This window comes from Acomys minous (genome assembly GCF_964271855.1).
Source record: "Acomys minous genome assembly, chromosome: 14".
In the NCBI taxonomy this organism is placed as follows: domain Eukaryota; kingdom Metazoa; phylum Chordata; class Mammalia; order Rodentia; family Muridae; genus Acomys; species Acomys minous.
Window position 1 is genome coordinate 58,186,097 of NC_140496.1, and position 21,210 is coordinate 58,207,306.

Consider the following 21,210-nt stretch of genomic DNA (forward strand, 5'->3'; position numbering starts at 1 on the left):
CCACTGTATGGGGCCCCGGGACTGAACTCAGGTCATCAGCTTGGCGCAAGTACCTTCCCCAGCTGAGGCGTATCATTTGACTTTTATGAAGTCAAATGAAATACTGGGTTTTTCTGCTAGCTTGCTTATGTTTTATAATGCAGATTTAGAAAGCAAAAACAAGTCCTTATGGTCTCCGATCAGTGTATCTCTCTGGCTGAACAAGTTTTAATAAATGTGGTCTCCCTGATATGTGGAGCCCATAACCTGTTTTGTTATTTTAGAGGCTAGAACTCCCACTTTCAGTGGCTACTTTACTTGAGTGTCCCCTGGCTTACCTCTACTGAATGGGTTGTCGGGGCTTTTCCCAGGCTGGCTGTCTCTACCTTCTTGTCTCCTTAGATAGGACTGGAGAGCTGACCTGTCTCAGATCAAGGAAGGAAATACACATGTCACGGCCACTAAGGCCAGACTGCTTACTAACACAGAGTGGGGCCTGAGCACGATATGGATTACACTGGCTAAGTGATGCCAAGCTCACAATAGACACAAGCCACAGGCACAGCAATAATCAATTATTATTATTTACAAAACAAAAACTTAGGAGGATGCATAGTAAGCATAAAGTATAAGAAGACAAAAACCACAATCTTCTTGAAAATAAAAGTGCCATGTGGAAAGGAGCTAAAATTCTGAGGATAAGTGCTCTAGACAGCATGCAAAGAACAAACAATATGAAAGATTACAAAGCTGTTTTCATTAAGCTCTGGTGAGATGCCGGGTGGTAGGTCAAAGGTCAAAGAGAGTCATTATCCAACACAGCCCCCAGAAGAGCAGACAGACTTGATACTCTCCAATTTCTAATGTAAAGACGCCAATTAAAAATGGGGTCAAAATTCCCCTTCCAATGTATATGAGAAACAGAGATAAGAACAGAGGGAGGGAAAAAGGAATTAAGAAGAAATATAGTTCGGGAGTTTTCTAGAAAATAAAGATATAATTCGTAGTGTCCTATTTGAAACTTAAGGAAATCTAAGACTAGACTCACCCCCAAGCCAAGAAAGGACAGGACAAAGCACAAGAGAAGTTGCTTCTTCATGGCACACACCTTGACCTTGCAAGAAAGACGTCATAAACAGCCCGCTCATCTTCTGAAAGTTTTAAATGGTGCAGCTGAAATCTACGCAGGGGCAGTGGCACCTGGAAGATGAGAGAAGGCGTCTGGGGTGAAGCTCTGTCTATGAACCATTGAATGCTTCCGAGCAACCCCCAGCACACTGGCTCTCTGCACCAGCCTCTGGACGGCAGCCCTGCGCCCTCCCACACCACCCGCCCACCCCCACTGCAAAGGGCTACACTGACATAGCACCAGGGACTACTTTAAGGAGGCTCCTCAAAAGGAAAGGGAGGTTCCTGACACTGAGAGGCTGGTCCACCTGAGGTCCCGGCACCCTCCCTCCCTGGCCTCCAGGGCATAGGTAGAAGTCTGGTTACCAAAGGTTTACCAGTGGAGTCCAGTTGGTCTTTTGTTCTCCGCAGCAAAAGGCTCTGGGTTAAAATGCTTAACCGCTCTCCTCCTTTCACTGAGCCGTTGTCAACTTGACTCTTCCAAAGACTGAACTCATCAAATGGGGAGCAGCGGAGAAACCTTTTCAGGGCCAGGAAAAACACGCATCAGGGAAGGAGAGCCAGGAGAGGGTGGGGTACGTGTTCAAAGGCCCAAGATGAAAACAAATCAGAGCCTCTAGCCCCCTCATCCTAGCCCATCTGACAGTAAATTCCATAGCAATGTCTGCTAGACAGGCCAAAAGGACCCAAGTCAGTAAGGAAAGCCACATTGTGGAGGTGTGCGTTTGACACGAACACCAAACAGTCACAAGAGGACATACAACGGACAGCTAGAATTAAAGTTAACAAAGAAAGCTCGAAGCCTTTTATGGGCTCACTTGGAAAAAAATTAGCATTTTAAAAATCAGCATTCTTTCTGTTTGCCTCAAATAAATTGCAATCCTGCCCCAGTCCATATATTTAGAACAAAGCTGCCTAAAACAGCTCCTGGACTGAGGAATGCCGGCTTTGGTTTCCTTTAATCATGCTGCTCTAGAGTTTTGTATAAACACAAAATAGTGGCATCAGCCTGTGAATTGACAATGTTTTCTCACGAAAGCTTTGCCTTTAAAGCTGGCCACCTGCCACACAAGATAACCTGGGCACACCACAGCGTCATCACAAGACATGAAATAATGATGTCAGGCTGGGGCGGGAGGTCACTCACTTTATCAGTGAATACATATCCAACAGGTTGTTCTGAATGGGGGTTCCAGTGACAGCCCACCGGCACTGCGCTTGTAGCTTACACACAGCAATGGATGACTGTACTCGAGGATTTTTCACGCTATGAGCTTCATCAAGTATGATCCGAGCCCAGACTACTTTAAGCAAAGGTGCCGCGATGCCCTACAAGAAACAACGTGATAGCCAGCATCAGTGTGGGAGCATGCACGCTCCCACTCAAGGAGGTGAGGGACATAACCAGCACGTGCTGAGGACCCACCCTCACCCTCTGACTTGCTTAGACCCTTCCACTGAACTAAGTTCAGAAACCAAAGGCAGAACTGCTCAAATTTTTCAAATAAATGGTTAGTTAAAAGTCTGTCTCTGAACTTAATGTGCCCAAGGGTAAAATGCTTTGTAATCTGAGTCTTCATTTATTCTCTCAGCAGCAGTATTAACAATGCTTGGCCAGGAATACACTAGGTATAAGGTTCAAAACTCACTCAAGTCAGTAAATTATTTACTAAATTACTAAAACTTACTACACATCTGTTTTTAGTTCTGAGAGGCTTGGTCAAAATATAAAGGCCAGCTGACATCCTCAAGGAGCTGAGAGCATGAGGTCTCTGCAGAAGTCACTCAGGAGAGGACAGTGGAAGCCTGCTGCACCATGGTTTCTTAGATTTCCTGCAGCACAGCAGAGCCCCCGGAGGAATAAATGGAGAGCTACAGCCAAGTGAGTGCAAGGTGCCGGGGAGGCACTCATCCAGATGCTGGGGAGGCACTCATCCAGATGCTGGGAAGGGAGTGGCACAGAGAGGCTTCCTGGGATTGCTTAGGGAAAGCGCAGTCTTCAGAGAGGACCAGAGGCTGCAGCAGTGCCACGGGAGGGAGCAGATGAGAGGGATGAAGGACGGCGAGGGTAAGGCTGGAGCACATTACGTCATGGAATTTGGGGCTTACCTCAAGAGCTGTGGAAAAGCACTGAGGTTGATCATGAGCTAAAGAGATGCTATATAAATCGCCCAAAATACAGACCCTCTCCCCCAAAAGTCTAGCACATAGCCTGTAAGGACAGCTCACAGAGCCCCTGAATCTGCCTGGGAACAAAGAACTTAGCCTCTGGCCCATCTGCAGCCCTATCACTTGCAAGGCTCTCTTCTGGGAGGCAGAGGGAAGGCAGGCAATAACAGGTTAGTGCATACAAAACATTAAAAAAAAAACAACAAAAGCCATGGGTACACCCCACATCGTCCAGGATGAAAACAGTGAGACTGTTGTGCATTCGTGTAGGATTATTACTGCCACGATTACAGTGTACATTTCTTTAGTTGTAAAAAATAGCTAAGCTCTGTGCCAAGTGCTAATTTACCACAGGGGAGCTTGTCCAGGATGGGAAAGAACAGTGGGAAGGACTCATTTCCAGAGGGGTGGAGTATCTGGAACATTCTTCTCCTTGCAGGAAGACACCTTTGCTACCTCTCCCATTAGACCACGTCCCGGGCACCCCTAGGCCTCACCTCCACACTGAGGTGTGCTCCTGGGACCTCTCCCTCCTGCTTTTTGGTGGGAATCTCCTTGGCCAGGAGGCTGTAAGTCGTAATCACGATGTCATACGTAGACAGTCTGCATGGGTACAACAAAGCAAGCAGTGAACAATTCCTCCCAGAAACTGCCAGAGGCTTTACAGAAAGGCCGAGGGAGCTGGGGGAAGAGCAGCTCAGGGGCAGGGGGTTTGCCTGGTCTGCTCAAGGCTCTGAGTTCAACTCCCAGTACTGCAAGAAACAAAATGTACAGACGGAAGGAAAGACAGCAGAATTGACTAATTATGTCCTTGGTACATGCATGTACTCTCTCGTGTCATTTCCCCACCAGCACCACATGTGTGTATGAAATATGAGAGGTGGATTTTTCTACCAGACCTCCCTATATCTTACAAATGTGGTCATTTTTACTATAGTCCTGTTCACTGTAGCCAGCCATCCAGCAAGTCAGAAAGGAAAATCTCTAGCTATAGTCAGGTTAGGATTGCCACACCCTGATCATAACAGGGATGTGAAACTGATATTTAATGATTTGAAGTGGGTGATGATCAAGTCGCTAAGAAAAAAAGAAATCTTCAAAGCACTGTCAATCCCATGCCAATGGGACCTTCTCACCACACTTTACAGTAGATTTGTGAAAATACATTAACTTAGTTTTGGGCAGAAAAATATATGTAGTAAGCCTTCAGCTCACCTTTTCTACATTATTTGCACACAAATGTTCTTATTAAAGGTACGGGTCTTATTTGAATAGATTTAATTTCGTGTCCCTAAGAGACAGCAGTACATTATTTTGGTAAAACAATACACCTAATTCCAAGTGGCAGTAGCATCTATGAATCCTCAGCATTAATATAAGTGACTGGTGCCCTCTGAGTGCCAAGCCCGTTATGTTCACGTGAGCTCCAGCTGTTCCTAAGTAAGGATGCAGAGCAAAGGCTGCTGCACGGACTCTGAGAGCAGACGGGCAGTGTACTGTCAGACAAGGGTCTGGCTCGAAAGATGGCTCAGGGGTTAAGGGCACTTGCTGCTCTTGCTGAAGACCAGGATTTGGTATCCAGCACACTGCATGGCTCACAACAACTTATAACTCCAGTTCCAGGGAACCTGATGCCCTCTCCTGGCTTCTGCAGGCACCCGCATGCATGTGGTGCATATATATAATGCTCATACACATTAAATGAATAAATCTTTTAAAAATTAAAAATTAAATAAACCTTTAGAAACTAAAAAAAAAAAATACACATTAAAAATAAAAAGTCACCAATGTGACTGACTCCTGGAGACACCCACACTGTTCTGTGGGTACAAAATTCTTAGTAGCAAAGGTTGGAGAGAGATTACTTGCAAGTAGGAACAGCGTCCTTGGTTAAACAGGAAGTTATTTGCCCCAGATCCTCTCAGGCCTGAGGTCTAGACTCAGGCTTTCAGTGACATGTCCTCATTTCCCACTGTTTACCACGGAACATGGCAGCTACCTGGCAGGCAACTCAGGCATTGCAAGCCCCTCATATTGCAGCCTTGGCTAGGGAGAGTGGTCAGGGCACGGCAAAGAAAGCACTAATGCTTGAGATGGACCTGAGTGCAAGCTGTCTGATAATGACACTGAAAGTCCGCCTCAGTCTGCACAGATGGCTCGCCCTGACAGAGAGAGGAAGCGGACAAGCACACAGGCACAGGGCTCCTTAGGTGGGCTGCACACCTGCCCAAGCACTTCCCGCTTACACTTTTGCGTGCTGACTCCGGTTTGGCCCGTGGTAGAGATAGATTCTGAGTTTGTTGCTGTTCACACGTTTCTCTATCTCGTTCTTCCAGTGATGGATCAGGGAAGCGGGGCAGACAATCAGTGTTCCGTTGGAAGTGAAGACAGAGGAGTCTTGAGGGAGAAATCAATACCTAGTTACACTCACTGAACAGCCTTGAGCGTTAACTTTCTCTTGACTGACTTTATTCCTTCAGTCAATATGTTTAACTACTGCTTTATTTCTACACAAAGCAAACAGAATAGGAAATGAAAGAGATGGTCTTTTAAAGCAAGTTCGTATTTTAGAGTGAGTTTAAAGACAGGGAGGAAAGTGGGCTGTGTGTGATCTAGTCAAAAAAGCAATGCTCTTTCACAGTGGCCAGAGTGGAAGCAGGCCCTTTCCTAAGGCCCTCTGCGATGACTCACACAAAGAATTATTGTTTTGTTCTTTTTCTCTATGAAAACCATAACTTAATGTATTTCCACATTAAAATATAAGTACAAATTACTATGTGTTAAATAGAACCCATAGGTAAGGAGAAAAAGGCTCTTCCAAGATAAGCAAATGTGCTTTGTAACAATCTAGTGACATAGTACTTAGTACCAATGCTGCCGCTCCCCCAATCTGTGTGTGTGTGTGTGTGTGTGTGTGTGTGTGTGTGCGCGCGCGCGCACGCGTGTGCACTGCTCCACACAATGTTGAGGGGCCCAGCTGCAACAGTGCTTGCCACGGCCCTGAGAGATAGAGCCACGCGCTTCTACCCACATCTTGTGCTCACTTTCAGTCATCACATGGTATTTATAGATAACATAGAGCCTCATAAACTATGCATGAAGCTATATTTTTGAAACAAGTTAAGAAACAAATTGAATTTGCACCTTTTAAAAAGTATATTAATTTGGATCTACCCATGAGTTTATTCCCAACAGCAATAGAAACCCCTAACTATTAACTGTTCTTCAGCCATACGTACCTCCAGAGAACTTTTTTGAATCCCAGATCAAGCTAAGTTTAAATAAAAGGAAAGGAGTTCTTTACAACTGGCATACTCGGCATGAGAAACAGCACAGCCAAGCAGCCAATACTGGTTTTCTAACAGATGAATTAGATGTCACCAAAGATTTCTTTTTGCAGCTTGAAAACCTCCCTGGGCTGGCTCAAATAGTAGCACTGGCAGAAGGCGTTTATAGCTACCATTCTTGGCAAGCCACGTCACGGGCACGCTTCTGTCCTCCTTGCTTCTCTGCTGGTTCTTCTTGGTTAGGATGAGCGCGATCATCGTCAGAGTTTTTCCTAAGCCCATGTCATCCGCTGAAAGTAAGACCCGAAGAATCAGCACGGCTTCGATAGACGACTCTTCCAGCAGGGACTGACCGGGTCCCCCCAACTGCTCCCCACCCCAGTGGGGGATGTTTTTGGAAAGACGCCCTCTTGCTATTTGCATGGAGATGGAGGTCAGACACTTACCACACAATAGTTAGACCTTCCTCTTACCCAGGCTTCCCTGTTACTGTGGTGTTTATCTGACAGCAGATCAGCTGACTCTCAGTTTCATGATGGGGCCGGGTCTGTTATTCCCAAAAGCAAGCATGTCTAGCTAACACATCCCATCACCTGCTCTGCCGAGGCTGCCATGGTCCCAGCATTTCACGCACTTCCTTTATCCACCAAAGGCCATAACTGAACACTTCACTGTACACATTTGTGTGTCTGCACATGTGTGCATTCCTGTCTGTCTGTACACATGCACACAAGCATCACATGCCAAGGCACATGTGTGCAGTCAGTTCTCTCCTTCCACCTTTTATGTGAATTCCCAAGATCAAACTCCAGTCGCCAGGCCTTTACACGTGTGTACTTGCTGAGCCAGCTCACCAGCCCTGACACTTCCTGCACTGCGCAGGGTCCTGTCTCTGTGCTAGTTTATTTAACTCACTCTTCACGCCACTTGCAAAACTTGGGATCCCTTCATTGGGCTACGATATTCGTTCAGAATAAGCACTGTGACCCAGCAGAAGTAAAGTGTGAGCGCACGGGCTAGAACTCACGCTCTGCCGCTGCACAGCCTGTGCACCGACTGCTCAGAGCCCTTCTCCCAACGTCAGGCCTTGATGTTGAAACTAACTCGTAAGGGGAGCTCTCACATTTCAGAACTGCCTACATCATGTGTATAAACAATGTGGTTTTATGCCAAAGATCATCTTTCCTTCTGCAGGACGAATCTTGTATCTACCACGATGAAAATGCCTACACTACACGCTCCTAGAAAGCTCCCTGGGCACTGAGTTTCCAAAATGCTTCTCTGATTGGAAACAACCTCCTGCTTCCTACTAGGATGGTAAATGTGACCCATGTGACTCCAAACTAGAAGACACCAAAAGACGCTCCTAGGATTTTGATCTGTGAAAGTCATGGCCATAGGACAGACTGAATCTGAATGTTTTGGGTCCTACTACAAATCTCTGAACCTGGGCAGATGGAGCTGACAACGGGTGGCCTTAGCGTCTTTGAACCATCAGAGCAAAGTCATGATCAGTTTGTAAATGTGGCTGTGGCCTGTGCACCATGAAGGCTGGCTCCTAGTCTCATGTCCCACAGCTTCTAGAGAGAGTGTGGAGACCAGCATGGAACAAACCCTGCTTAGTCAGAGGCAGTTACTAATGTTGGCTGCCAACCCTTCCTTTGGCACACTGTTGTTTTTAACCAAGTCCTCAACATTTCTACACTTTAGTTTTCCACCTGAAAAAACGGACACACCTTCCTCATAGGAAGCACGACACCAGGTTAACACAGCGCCTCCCTCAGCATCTTGTACCTGGTGGCTCTTCTCACAATACCAAACTTACCCAAAATCCCTCCTTGAGGCTTCTGACTTTCCCGCCACAGTAACCAGGCTAACGCCTGTTTTTGATGCAGTAGTAAAGGGACCTGACAAAAATAAGTCAGATGTCAGAATGAATTCCCAGTGAGCGGCTATGCCGGACCCTGCCTCACCGTACTCCTCCTCTGCGCCGGTGAGCCCTTCACACTCTAGCGGCTGCCGTGAGCGGCTGGCCTCGCCTGTCTGCCATGCAGAGGCCTCCGCTGTGGCTCCCGTGGCATCTCTATGAGGACGCTCCTGTCTGCCTCTACCCCACTAAAAGTTCTCATCTGTCTTCTCAATTCGAATTCAGACTTACTGCTTACACACACAGTTCTGATGGTCCCTTGACCTTTACTAGCCTTTCTGTCCTTTTCCATCATCCTTATATTTGACTCTCCTCTCTCCCCAGCGGCCCACTCTGGACTGCTAGTCACAAGTACCAGAAGCCTTTAATTAGTGACTCCCTCCCAGGTCTGCTGCATTCTAGCTTACCTTGTGCTTTGGGAGAGGATAAACTTTCACAACATTCATAGCACTTCATGAAGCCACCGCAACTGCACAGGGCATCTGGAGCCATTCAGACCTAAGTTCATCTGCCAGTGCCAGGCTCCAGTGCAAGGGACTCTCCCCACCCCTGCTCCTCCCAGCTCAGGAAGTGATGACACCCACTCATCGCTCATTAACCCCAACCACTTGTCTCAACCCCACTATCATCTGTCGTTGTCTTGTGTTGTTTTTATCTCTCTGCTCTCTGAAGATCTGGTTTGTTTTTTGTTTTGTTTTGTTTTGTTTTTTAAGGTATAAAAGTACTTACTGAGCCAGATGATGCTTTCCTTATTTTGAGTTCCCTATGTACTTTATATATATGGGCAATAACACACTGCAAGGTGCTCCCACCCCCACCCCCTATTGCTTTATTGTTTTTTTTAAGACAGGGTTTCTCTGTATAGCCCTGGCTGTCCTAGAACTCCCTCTGTAGACCAGGCTGGCCTCAGACTCATAGACCCACCTGCCTCTGCCTCCTGAGTGCTGGGACTAAAGCCGTGCACCACCCTCTCCCAGCAGCACAGTGCTCTTTATCTCTGCTTTATGGTCACATTTGTTCTATATATCTCCATCCCCAATCGTTCATTACCAACAGCAAGTGGTCTGCATCCCATAGCATCTACCAACTCAATGCATGGCTCCTTTGGTGCTACAGAAATGTATAACCTTATGGCTTAAGAAAAAAAGTGTGTTACTATTTTCACTGTTCAATAAAAAAAGGAAGCACTACAGAAGAAGCCACAAGGCACCCGTGTGCAGGGTTCCCGTGGCGCTCTCTCCAGGGTTCCGGATACTCTCATTGCTACTCTTCCTGGCTCACCTTCAAGCCGGCTGGGTCTTCTGCCACTGCTGTTTCACCAGGACAAGACGCCAGTGACCGATGCAGCTCATCAATAGCTTCACTCGTGACTTTCCACACATTAAAAAGGCGATGTTGGTTTGGATGGCCTGAGAACAGACAAGCGTTACCCAAAGATGTCACCAATGCCATGTCTGAGGGCTGGGGATGTGGGACAGTTGGTACAGTGCTTGCCTCACACATTTGGGCCTGACTCCCAACATCATACAAATTAAAATACATGAGGCCCTGTCTCTCAGACAAAAACCAGCAAGTATTGTAGTCTGGTTAGAGCCTCAAAAACGTAATTAATAGCCAAATGATGGTTCTGATTTGAGTAAAAACTCCTACCTCAAAGCTTTACTGGACTCATAAGCTTTTCTACTGCCATTCTGTTTGCTTACCCACACGAACAACCGTAATCTAGAACAAACCAATGCATAATTTTCTGGAGTTGAAGAGCAAACTCAAAGCCTTGAGCACGACACGCAAGCATTAGCCCTAAGCTACATCTCCAGCTAAGCCCTCAGTATTTTTGATCATTTATTTTTCAGTTCTGAAAAGGAGTGGACAAAAAAGGTCATGCTGTGCAGTCATCCTGGAAGCAAAGGTCTCCGAATTCAAAGAAAAGCCATGGATGAAGTCACCTGTGAGGACAGAATGCTGCCCCCTGAGGTGCAGGCCACCAGCTGACTACGTATCACACTATACTGCTGGCCCGCTCACCCCATACCCATGAGCTACCCAAGCTGTTCGCAGCTCTAGAGGAAAAGCCTCCCGAGTATGAGGTTTCTAGACAACAGAAAGCTTTAAGTTTCAAAATGCCTTAAAACTGTCTTAATAGAATTTTCCCCAAGACTTACCGCATGCTCTTTTACCTCAATAACCTGCTATAATTTAATGTTTCTCTAGGTGACGTCATCACTATTAAGTAATGGAATAATGCTGTAGCATAAGCAATGGTCCCAAAGGGCTTCCCGAGCAGCCAGGACGGCCGAGCTGTGTAACCGAGTGTTCTCTCAATGCCCCTTTGAGTGGCCTACGTTTAAATACCACCCCATCTATTAGATCTAGTAGACACTCCCCGGCAAGGCTGCCCTTCAATTGTGTATACCTTTAGCAGCGCTCACGGGAGAGAGCTGCCATCGCTTTCCTAACTCCCGCCAGCTCACTTCAACTCCAATCTCCAGACTGTAAACCAAGTCATCAGATAGCACACCTAAGGCTCTATCTGGGAGCTGGGTGTACGTGCACACCTTTAGTCCTAGCAGGGAGACAGGGACAAGTGGGCCTCTATGAGTTGAGGCCAAAGTGGTCTATGTAGCAAGTTCCAGGCCAGGCAAGGTTACATAGTGAGACCCTGTTTCAAACAAAACAAAACAAAAACAACACAAAAACCCAAAACCCTAAAAAAAAAAAAACCAAGTCTCTTCTTGGGACCTGCAGTTTCGCAACTTCGGAACGTGCACCTTTCAATTCAGGAATGAATGGCTTCCCCTCCGAGTGGGAGCACAGGCCTGTCGCAGCGGGGCTGAGTCCTCGAACCTTACCTCCTGAGCACTGGCCGGCTCCCTCAGGAGTTCCCTGGCAGCCTGCTTTTAGTCCTAGAGAGCCTGCAAGCTGGGTCTCGTGCCTGGGAAGGGGCTTGGGAGGCACAGAGTGCGGAGGGTCGGCAGCAGTTTTGGAGCTGTTACTCTGCTCTGGTTCCCGAGGGCTGCAGTCCTCCCTAGTTCCTGCTCAACACACAAGGGACAAGCAGATTAAAGTGAGAGAAACAAGTAAAGGCAATGCAAGCAAACGTTGGCCAGGCGAGGCTTCAACTGCGCTCAGACCTTGGGAAGCTGGACTGTTTTTATATATAACACTAGATATTAGATAAAAGCTCAGAAGCTAACAATAAAACGGAAAAAAAAATGAGCACAATCTTTATCACCTCCTGTTCATAAAGACCAAGTTCTGGGGCAAACCTCATCTTACCTGGCTCTGGGGAGAGCGCCAGAGCACTGAGTGCATCCTCCAGCGCCTGGATCTGCTTAAGCAGCTTCTCGCCCTTGTCCGGGAGAGCCTGGATGTTCACTGCAGCTAGTGTGCCCTAAAAAACACATATCCTAGCAAATGAAACTGGCCTCTTAAGTTATTAAAGGACTTCAGATTTTTCAATTTTGGCCTTGCATGCCAAAATGCTGAACCGATCTTCTAATTATGAATGTAAAAACCAGGATCAAAAAGCAGAACAAAACCCCCGCTAGCTCGCTAAGCCTCCCTAAGCACAAACATAGGAAAAGCACGCATTAAGCAACCACTTAGAAAGCCCTCTCAGCCCTCTCAGGAATACACAACTCTGTGTCCAGAGGAATGCCCTGACCTTAGCGCAGTGGTTCTCAGCCTTCCTAATGCCATGCCCCTTTAACACAGTTCCTCATGTTGTGGTGACCCCCAACCATAAAATTATTTCATTGTTACTTTTGCAACTGTAATTTTGCTACTGTTATGAATCATAATGTAAGTATCTGTTATGCTGGATACTTTATATTCAAATCCTATGAAAGGGCCATGTGACCCTCAAAGGGGTCGTGACCCACAGATTGAGAATAGCTGCCTTAGAGACCAAGCACAAGTCAAGACTGGCCTGGCTTGTTTTTTTTTTTCCTTGTTTGAATTATATGTATGTTTGTATGAATATAAACTGCGTAAGAGTATGTAGGTATAAGCTCCGAACCCAAGGAGGTGAGAAGAGAGTGTCGGACTGCAGGAGCTGAGGTTACAGGTGGCTCGGAGCCAGCTGACACGGGTGCTGGGGGCTGAGCTGGGGCCCTGCGAAAGCTGCCTACACTGCAGCCTCACCTTCTTCTGTCTCAGCTGTGCTGTAAGGTTTGCACGCTGGGCTGCTGGGTCAGATGAGCCTCCTAAAGCAGCGGGTATCTGTCTTTGCACACTTGGGTCAGAAGGTTGAACGTTACCCCCCTTCTGTGAGGCCATAGTCAAGTCGAAGAGAAGTGGGGACCCTGGGCTACTGGAAACACCATCCTCTTCCTCCTCCTCCTCACTGTCATCACTGCTGGAATCAGAATGGTGTACCCGTCCTACGCAGAGACCACGGGCTACTGGTCCTTTGGGAGCAGGCCCCCAAGTCTTGGAAGGAGCCTGGAGAGGCCCCTGGGGCAGCTCTTTCTGGGAGGACTGTGCACTGGGGGCGTCTGATTCTGTTTTGCCTTGGGCTTCCTCATTCTTGAGGTGTGTCCTGCTGAGGCATCCCTCCTTCTGGGCCTTGCTTTCTGAGTTGTGACCAGGAACATTGTGAGGCAAAAGCTGGGTTTCCTTCTCTCTCGGAGGTTCTGCCTTGCTTGGGACTTCTCGGCTCTCACGCGCTGACATCTGAGGAGCCTCGGGCATTCCTTGACGCACATCTCCATGGCCTTGTTTGGAAGCCATTCCTTCAGTCCCCTTGGCTTGGGGCTGGAACTTTGTTTTCTTTTGTTCTTTCCCTTCACCTCCAGACTGTCTCTTTGTCACCAGGTCGGAGGAGGCATCCTTCTCCATCCTGCAGTTAGATTTTGGCTTTTGTTCTTTCTTTTGGTCCAAGAGCTGCTCTCTGTTTTCTCTTAGCTTCTTATCAAGTGTCTTTGCCTCCTCTTGTCCTTCGACAACCTCTTTCCAGAGCGCTGGTTTTTGATTCTTGTTAAGCACCCTGAATGGGTTTCTAGGCTGGCTGGGAGGGCGAGGAAGTGTCTCCAAAGCCTTGGCAGGCTTACTGGTTACAGGGTGTTCTTTAGGGTTAGGGTCCTATGGACAATGAGAACAGTACACTGTGACACAAAGTCAGGCCACCTTTGTAGCTAAAATGCCTTTTTGGAGGAAACAGAAACACAGTGCATGCGATCTACACCTAGTTTGCTTTTGCATCTAAAAAGAAGCCAAATTCATAACAAATCCATTTCTTTCGCTGCCCTGTCCCTTCTCTGTACATGAGCACTCCTTTCCAGGGCTCAAGTGAAGGCTAAGCCAAAGCACTGTGACAGTCACAAGAGCCATCACGTCCACTTGTCTATTCTTTACACGTCTTACCCGCTTCCTAGGTCTAGTCCCCAGGTACTGCACAGACTCGTTACATTTAGCTTATATGAAAATCAAGTAAATCCTGATCTCTGAAAAGATCAAGATGTTAGCCTTTTCTTCCTAACTGGGAGGATACTGACTGCGTTCATGACACTGGAAAATATCTGCGTGACCCAGGAGGTAAATGATCCATCTTTGACATGGCAGTGGCTCTCTCAGAGGCACGTGGTGGATACCAGCGGCTCACACAGACGTAAGACTTACTACCCTGTCTTAACACAGCACATGGAAAACAGAAGGTCCCTCCTACCTGCCACGGGACACTGCCGCACCAGTGCTTGCCCTCCGCCTTCCCCTTCGCACACCGGAAGAACACCCTAATGGAGGACAAAATAGGAATAATTATGCCTACAAATTGTAGTGGATGGAACCATGTTTTTGTTTCGATCCCAAGAGTGGGATGTGAAACAGACTTGTGTAAGGGTGTGTGGTCTTTTTCTGCTGAAACCAGAGTTGTGAGAGAACAGGTGATGTTTGTCCATTGGAAGAGGAACCGCCTTTTGAGGGGGGCATCGTCTTTGCCAACTGATAAACATCCTAGAACAGACTCTGAGAGATATATTTATATGAGCCCAAGACAAGAGGCAGGGCTTTTTGGTCCTGGCTGTTCATCACCTCCACTTCAAGATGCTCCTAGAGAGAACTGCCTCAGTGCACACTTCCAGGCTCCGGGCTCCAGCGGCTGCGGCTGTAGTCACCTTCGCTGAATCGCTGGTGTGCTGTTTAACTGGTCTATTGGAATCCCGCCAACTATGCCAGTGGAATCGCTCCAAGGAACTGAGCCTAAAAAGGTTTACTAATCTTGTTCCTATTAGTCTCATTTCTCCTCTCTAGGGAGAAGGGTTGGAAGAGAGATAGAAAGATCAAAGAAGTCCAAATAAAGTAGGTGTGAAAAAGGTCAAAGCCTACAACAAATGTTCTCCAAAAGTTCCATTTTCTAATTTTTAAAAAGAGTACTTATTGATGTTGTGTATATATGCGTTGTATGTATGTACATTCATGCAGTGCCTATAGAGGCCAGAAGATGGCACTGAATTCCCTGGAACTAGTTACAGGCCTGATCAGGGTACTGGGAACAGAATCCATGTCTTTTTTTTTTTTTTTTTTTTTGGTTTTTTGAAACAGGGTTTCTCTGTTAGCCTTGGCCATCCTGGACTCACTTTGTAAACCAGGCTGGTCTCAAACTCACAGTGATCCGCCTGCCTCTGCCTCTTAAGCGCTGGGATTAAAGGTGAGCACCACCATGCCCAGCTCAGAATCCATGTCTTAAACAAGAGCACCAAGTACTCTTAACCCCTGAGCAGCTCTCTAATCCCTTAATGAGAGTGAGAGAGAGAGAGAGAAAGAGAGTCTCACCGTAGCCCAGGCTAACTGCACCCAGCTGGGCTCAGGTCTTCGTGCTTGCACGGCCAGCAGTTTACCTACTGAGCAACAGCCTCTGCACAGGACATTTTTTAAGGGCTGGAAAGTCAAGAACCAAAATGACACACCAACTCGAGAGTCTGCACAAGCTTGCTCTTCTTCCTCTTTATGAAGAATAAATGAAGTGGGGTGACCAGCAATGGCTGCTCAAGTCAAAATAAGGGTAACCAGATACAGCGTGAGCCAGAAGGGAGGCCTCAATACTGTCTAAAGGAAAGGAGGTGCCAAACAGAGAAGAAGTACCAGCAAGCTACAAGCTGTATCACACCTCCTAGGGACTTTCTACCCCTTCACCACAACCCAGATGAGAAAGCAGAGAGGAACACCCTGAAATGCTCTACCAGGAAACGGCTTGCCATCCCAATGCTCTACCAGGAAACGGCTTGCCATTCCAATGCTCTTCCAGGAAACAGCTTGCCATCCCAATGCTCTACCACGAAACGGCTTGCCATCCCAATGCTCTACCACGAAACGGCTTGCCATCCCAATGCTCTACCACGAAACGGCTTGCCATCCCAATGCTCTACCAGGAAATGGCTTGTCATTCCAATGCTCTTCCAGCAGTTTTTCTCAGCCCAACGGCATTCAGGTTCAGCACCTCAAGCCAGCCTCTCACTGAGAGAAAGCCCGTGTGCTCAGTAGCTGGAGCTGGGTTTGAATCCCAGCGATACCACTTGACAGTCATGGGAACTCTCCAATAGTAAGCAGTCTATCTTCCCGTGAAACAGCCACTGAAACCAAGCACAGCAGATGGGCGCGAAAGCCAAGGGAGAGCAAGGCACCTTTCTAGGTAGCCATTAACTCAGAGCCTTGGCCTCCACTGGCATCACTTTTGAATCTCCATTTTTTTATGCAAATTAGAAATCCAGTTGGTTGCCTCCTACTACCTACAGGGGTAGGTGTTTCTGTATCAAGGGGCAGGTGATCTTATGTGTCAGGAGAACAAGACTGATCCTAATAAAGATGTGTCTGCCCTACTCTGGCAGAAAAGTTTAAAATATATATATTTTATAAAATATTAATATATATTATTTTAAAAATATATAACTAACAAAAAACAATTAAATATAATATGTATGTATTATATATAATATTTATTATGTATTTTAAAATGACCACACAGGCTAGAGAGATGGCTCAGTGAACAAAGTGCTTCCTTGTAACTGTGAAGAACCCACATAAACTCCAGGTGGGCTTGCCAGTCTACTTGTAATGCCAGCACTCAGAAGACAGCGGACAAACTGTCTAGCTAGCTTGCAGATCTGGTGAGCTGTGGGGTCAGGGGATTCTGTCTCAGTAAGTAAAGTATGATCAAGAACAGCCAGGCATGGAGGCGCACGCCTTTAATCCCAGCACTGGAGAGGCAGAGGCAGGCGGAGCTCTGTGAGTTCGAGCCCAGCCTGGAGTCCAGGACAGCCGAGGCTACATAGACAAACCTTGTCTTGAAAAACCAAAAGGAAAAAAAAGAGTGCTCAAGAGTGTCGCTCAGCATCAATCTCTGGCCTGTACACACTCACACATGCACATGGTACCCACACATATCCAAACACACAAACATACGTATACACATACTCCCAACACATGGAGAACAACATTCCATCACGTTTAGTAAAAGGAGTATGAGAGCTTTATAATGGAAGTTCTTTGAAAACACTGAGAGAAAAATTTAAAGTCATACTGCACCATGCTCACAGACTGGGAAAGTCAATATTGATGTCTGTTCTCTCAAAACTGATCTGTGTAAATTATGCAACCTCAACAGAGTTCTCAGTAGAAATTTAAGAAGCTGAATCTATATTTGATATGCAAATACAAAGATCCCACAATTGCCAGCACAATATTGAAGAAGCTGGAGGACATACTACTTTACATAATTAACCATGCAAGAATATGTAAATGAACCAATGGACAAAAATTAACCACCTTAGACCTAAACTTAGGGTCAATTGATAAAAACAAAAAAACAAAAACAAAAATAAAACAGAAAACCAAACATTTCAATATACTTGGGTTGGGGACAAAGACTTAGAATACATTAAATCTAAAATATGACTATTACATAAAACTATCGTGTATGACCCCTGCCTTCTGGGCTAACCAGCAAACCAGTTCTCTGAAGTGATCATATGCCTTCATGCCTTGGTACCCCAATACAATGTATTTATTTAAAAGAACATCTAGTGACTGCTAAGTTTCCACTTACATTTCAATATTCATGACAAGTAACAACTCCCCTGCCCTTAAGGGAAAGTGCACCTTACTAAGTAGTTAGCATGTTAGGCCTTTTCCCTTTCGGTTACCAGACTTGAGTGTTGACAAGGGAGTGAGCTGATGTTATTAGCAATCGTAATCCAGACATTAACTACCGGCTTCTTGGGCTAACTAGTTGTTCAGCATTTAGGGCGGTGGTTCTCAACCTTCCTAATGTTGTGACCCTTTAATATAGTTCCTCATGCTGTGGTGACCCCCAACGAGAAAATTATTTTCATTACTCCTTCATAACTGTAATTTTGCTACTGTTATGAATCATAATGTAAATATCTGATATGTGACCCTGGAAAGGGTCATTTGACCCTTGCAAAGGGGTCATGACCCACAGGTTGAGAACTGCTGACCTAGGGCATGACAAGGTAGATGGTGGTCAACACATGCGAACATAGCTTGTTTTTCAGTGATGACTTTTTAATAATAATAATAATAATAATAATAATAATAATAATAATAAAATATCTACCTGCAACTCTTTCGGGACTTAGGGGGAAGGGGGGGCATCTAGAAGGACACTCACCACTCACCTCCATTCTTTCCTGCCCTGTGGTAGGGACAAACCCTGAAGCTCTACCACAAAGTCCTCATGCAATAAACAATGAGAAACAGGAATACTAGAAAAGAGAAAAAAAAAATCAGATCCAAGCTTGAATTCTTATTTTTAGCTATTTATTTGAAGACAAGGTCTCACTGTATAGCCCTGGCTGGCCTGGAGTGCACTCCTTAGACTGGTCTGGCCTCAAATTTGCAGTAATCCTTCCTGTCTCGAGTCCTGGGATCACAGGTGTGTGGCACCACGCCTAGCCCCACTACAGACTGTACACCAAGGATTTGCTCATGGCTTGTCCTGGGTTTGTAATCCCATACATGGTTATCCGTGTGGCTTCCTGAGGAAAGGATCCATGGTTTCTCTTTTTCCTGAAAGAAAGCATGACAGCAATTGTCTTTTTCTTCATGACTTAGGAGTCTAAAACTGACTGTTATATGGCGTCTATGCTGCAATACTCCCAGCAATGACTTGTAATCTAAGGCTGGCTACAGGGCAGGCCTGCTGTGAATTCTCCCCTGGTTCTCCCGCCATCCTTTATCAATTAACACACTATTAGCTGTCACTTACTGTCACTCACATGTGTCCTTCTAAAAATAAGTTACTAATTTGCTTTTCGCTCAACATACTTTTTGTTTGTTTGTTTGTTTTTGTTTTGTTTTTCAGAGTTTCTCTGTGTAGCCTTGGCCATCCTGGACTCACTTTGTAGACCAGGTTGACCTTGAACTCACAGAGATCTGCCTGCCTCTGCCTCCCGAGTGCTGGGATTAAAGGCGTGCACCACCACGCCCAGTCATCAACATACCTTACAGAAGAAATATATATACAACACTGAGAGCGAATAGGTTTGAGTGAAATCTGAAGCATTCTTGACTTGTAAAACTGTCTTCAGCTTGCAGTCTGTGAAAGCACTGTACTAGCAGTGTACCCATGTAAGTGGCACTATGTTTAAGAATGTTCACTCTCTTTTTAAAGGAGTTACTTATCTTTATTTTGTGTTTAGGGGCACTTTGTCTGCCCGTATGTCTGTTTGCCATGAACATGCTGTGCCTTCAGAGCCAGAAGAGGGCGCCCTAGATCCTGGAACACGAGTTACAGGCATTTGTCAGCTGCTGTGTGGGTGCTGGGTATCAAAGCTAGGGGGCCTCTGGAGCCAGAGCTCTTAAACGTTGGCCCATCTCCACAGTCCCCAAGCAGATTTCTCTTAATGATTAACCAAACGTGTTAGCACCATTGATGCTTAACTTCTATAAACATGAGCATGTTTGTCTCACAACATTTGAGCAGGGTGCCAAATCTCAATACATTCAGAAACTAGAAACGGTAAGCCCTGATGCAAAATGGAAGCACAAACCATACAACTTATTCCATTATATAGTTATGACACTGAAAAAGAATTTGCTCTACAAAATTCACCTGAATAGAGAGCAGGAGGAAATGATAAGGGACTGGGTTCGGTGGTGCATGCCTGTAATCCTAGCACTCGGGGAGGCAGAGGCAGGTGGATCTCTGTGAGTTCGAGGCCAGCCTGCTCTACAAAGTTGAGTCCAGGACAGCCAAGGCTACACACAGAAACCCTGCCTGGAAAAAAAAAAGTAAATTAAAGTAAGTTTAAAAAATGAATGTTAAATGATACCACAGTTTAATTTCACTTAGAGAAGTGCAGACACCTGGTGTATAGGAGTGTCACACTAGACGAGGCTTTCCTCACTTTAGACAAGATGCTTGACATTTCTAGTCTCTGCCCCCGCATCTGTAGATCCTGAGTTCCGCATTGCTCTCTGATGCTTCTTTCAGTGCTACTCCCAACAGCAGTGGGTCTCAACCTTCCTAAGAGTTCCTTAATTTGTGGTGCGCGCCAACCATGCATTTATTTTCGTTGCTACTTCCTAACTGTAACTTCGCTCCTGTCATTATGAGTCATAATGTAAATACTTAGTCCGCAGGATATCTGAAATGTGATCCTTGATGCTTGTGAAAGCGCGGTCTCCGCTCTCTCCCCATTTCTGCATTATCAACTTCACCACTAGATGAAGGAGAAAAGCTGGCATCTAACTACCAACGTTTTAAACCTGAAACATTAAAATAAAAGGGGCGACCTAAAATTGGTGCAAAACTAGCGACTTAATTCCCAGGGCTTGTCTGCACTTATTAGAGGGAGCAGAAAGTATGCTGGGGGCAAAGCGAGGATACACAGGTGACTAGAAACTTGAAGCTGAGTCTAGAAGGATCCAAGTGTGGGAGAGCGAATACGTGACCCATCTGAATATGGGGGATCCGTGTCCCAAGAGAGCTAACTAAGGTGACCAGGCTGGTCACTCCGTGGAATCGGCGCCGGGCTGGATGGAGACTTACTCGGAGGCCAGCAGGAAGCCACATGCGTTCGTCCGACACACGTAGAAGCTCTTTCCCTTATTCGGGCCATCGCGGACGCCGGTCTTTAAGAAGCAGGCAGTCTCTAAGGAAACAAGAAGGTCAGCAACGGCCACTCCAGGCCAGCCCCACAGGCTCGAGGGAAATCGCAAGGCTTACCGTGCTGCGGACACTTAACCACTTCCATAACTCTACCAGGATGCCCTGACCTGCCGGGTTTCCGTCTTTGACCCCGCCCCCTCCCGCCCCACACAACGCTTCCGCCAATCATATGGGAGATCCGCTTACCTTCAACCAATTACAGCCGCTCTCAAGCTTGGCGCGCGTCGGAATCAAACTTGAAATGAGGGGGCGTGGCCGAAGTCGAGTGAAGATGACGGTGAGGGGCGGACGAGGCTGACCCGGGGCGACTCTAGAGTAACCCCGGAGGCCTAGAGGGAGCCGGGGCAGCTAGCCTGCTCCAGAAGCAGCGGCTGCGGGGCGGACACGCTTAAGTTTGAGGCGGCCGAGAGGCTGAAGCGTCCTCTGTACCAGTGGGAATCTATTGCAAAGACTTCCTTAGTATCCCCGACAACCTTTAAATGAGTGTGGCGTCCTCAGGGCCACCCAAGGGTGAAGCAGCCTGAGTGCGCGGTCAGAACAGCTCCCAGGCCCAGGCTCGGCGCTCTTTGAGCCTCACCGCTGCCTCCGAATGT

The 21,210-nt window shown here is 46.6% G+C and overlaps 1 protein-coding gene across 3 annotated transcripts in view; it reads right to left on the bottom strand.

Annotated features, from left to right (window-relative positions):
* TTF2 (transcription termination factor 2) overlaps positions 1–20,740 on the bottom strand; it is a 30,963-nt gene extending 10,223 nt beyond the window's left edge. Inside the window, exons 1-16 of one of the 3 annotated variants that reach the window (XM_084757192.1) lie at positions 20,675–20,740; positions 20,498–20,600; positions 18,123–18,209; positions 14,156–14,222; positions 12,634–13,572; positions 11,767–11,881; positions 11,340–11,522; positions 9,772–9,899; positions 8,389–8,470; positions 6,737–6,853; positions 5,523–5,673; positions 3,774–3,879; positions 2,255–2,436; positions 1,474–1,627; positions 1,088–1,179; positions 318–400 (exon numbers count right to left, since the gene is read on the bottom strand). In XM_084757192.1, coding sequence (XP_084613318.1) covers positions 318–400; positions 1,088–1,179; positions 1,474–1,627; positions 2,255–2,436; positions 3,774–3,879; positions 5,523–5,673; positions 6,737–6,853; positions 8,389–8,470; positions 9,772–9,899; positions 11,340–11,522; positions 11,767–11,881; positions 12,634–13,572; positions 14,156–14,222; positions 18,123–18,209; positions 20,498–20,600; positions 20,675–20,702 — 2,617 coding nt within the window. In that variant the 5' untranslated portion in view covers positions 20,703–20,740. Of the gene's footprint in view, positions 1–317; positions 401–1,087; positions 1,180–1,473; positions 1,628–2,254; positions 2,437–3,773; positions 3,880–5,522; positions 5,674–6,736; positions 6,854–8,388; positions 8,471–9,771; positions 9,900–11,339; positions 11,523–11,766; positions 11,882–12,633; positions 13,573–14,155; positions 14,223–18,122; positions 18,210–19,558; positions 19,724–20,497; positions 20,602–20,674 lie in introns of those variants that run through there. The other 2 variants (XM_084757193.1, XM_084757194.1) reach the window with 2 other exon arrangements.
* Positions 20,741–21,210: the final 470 nt, after the last annotated feature.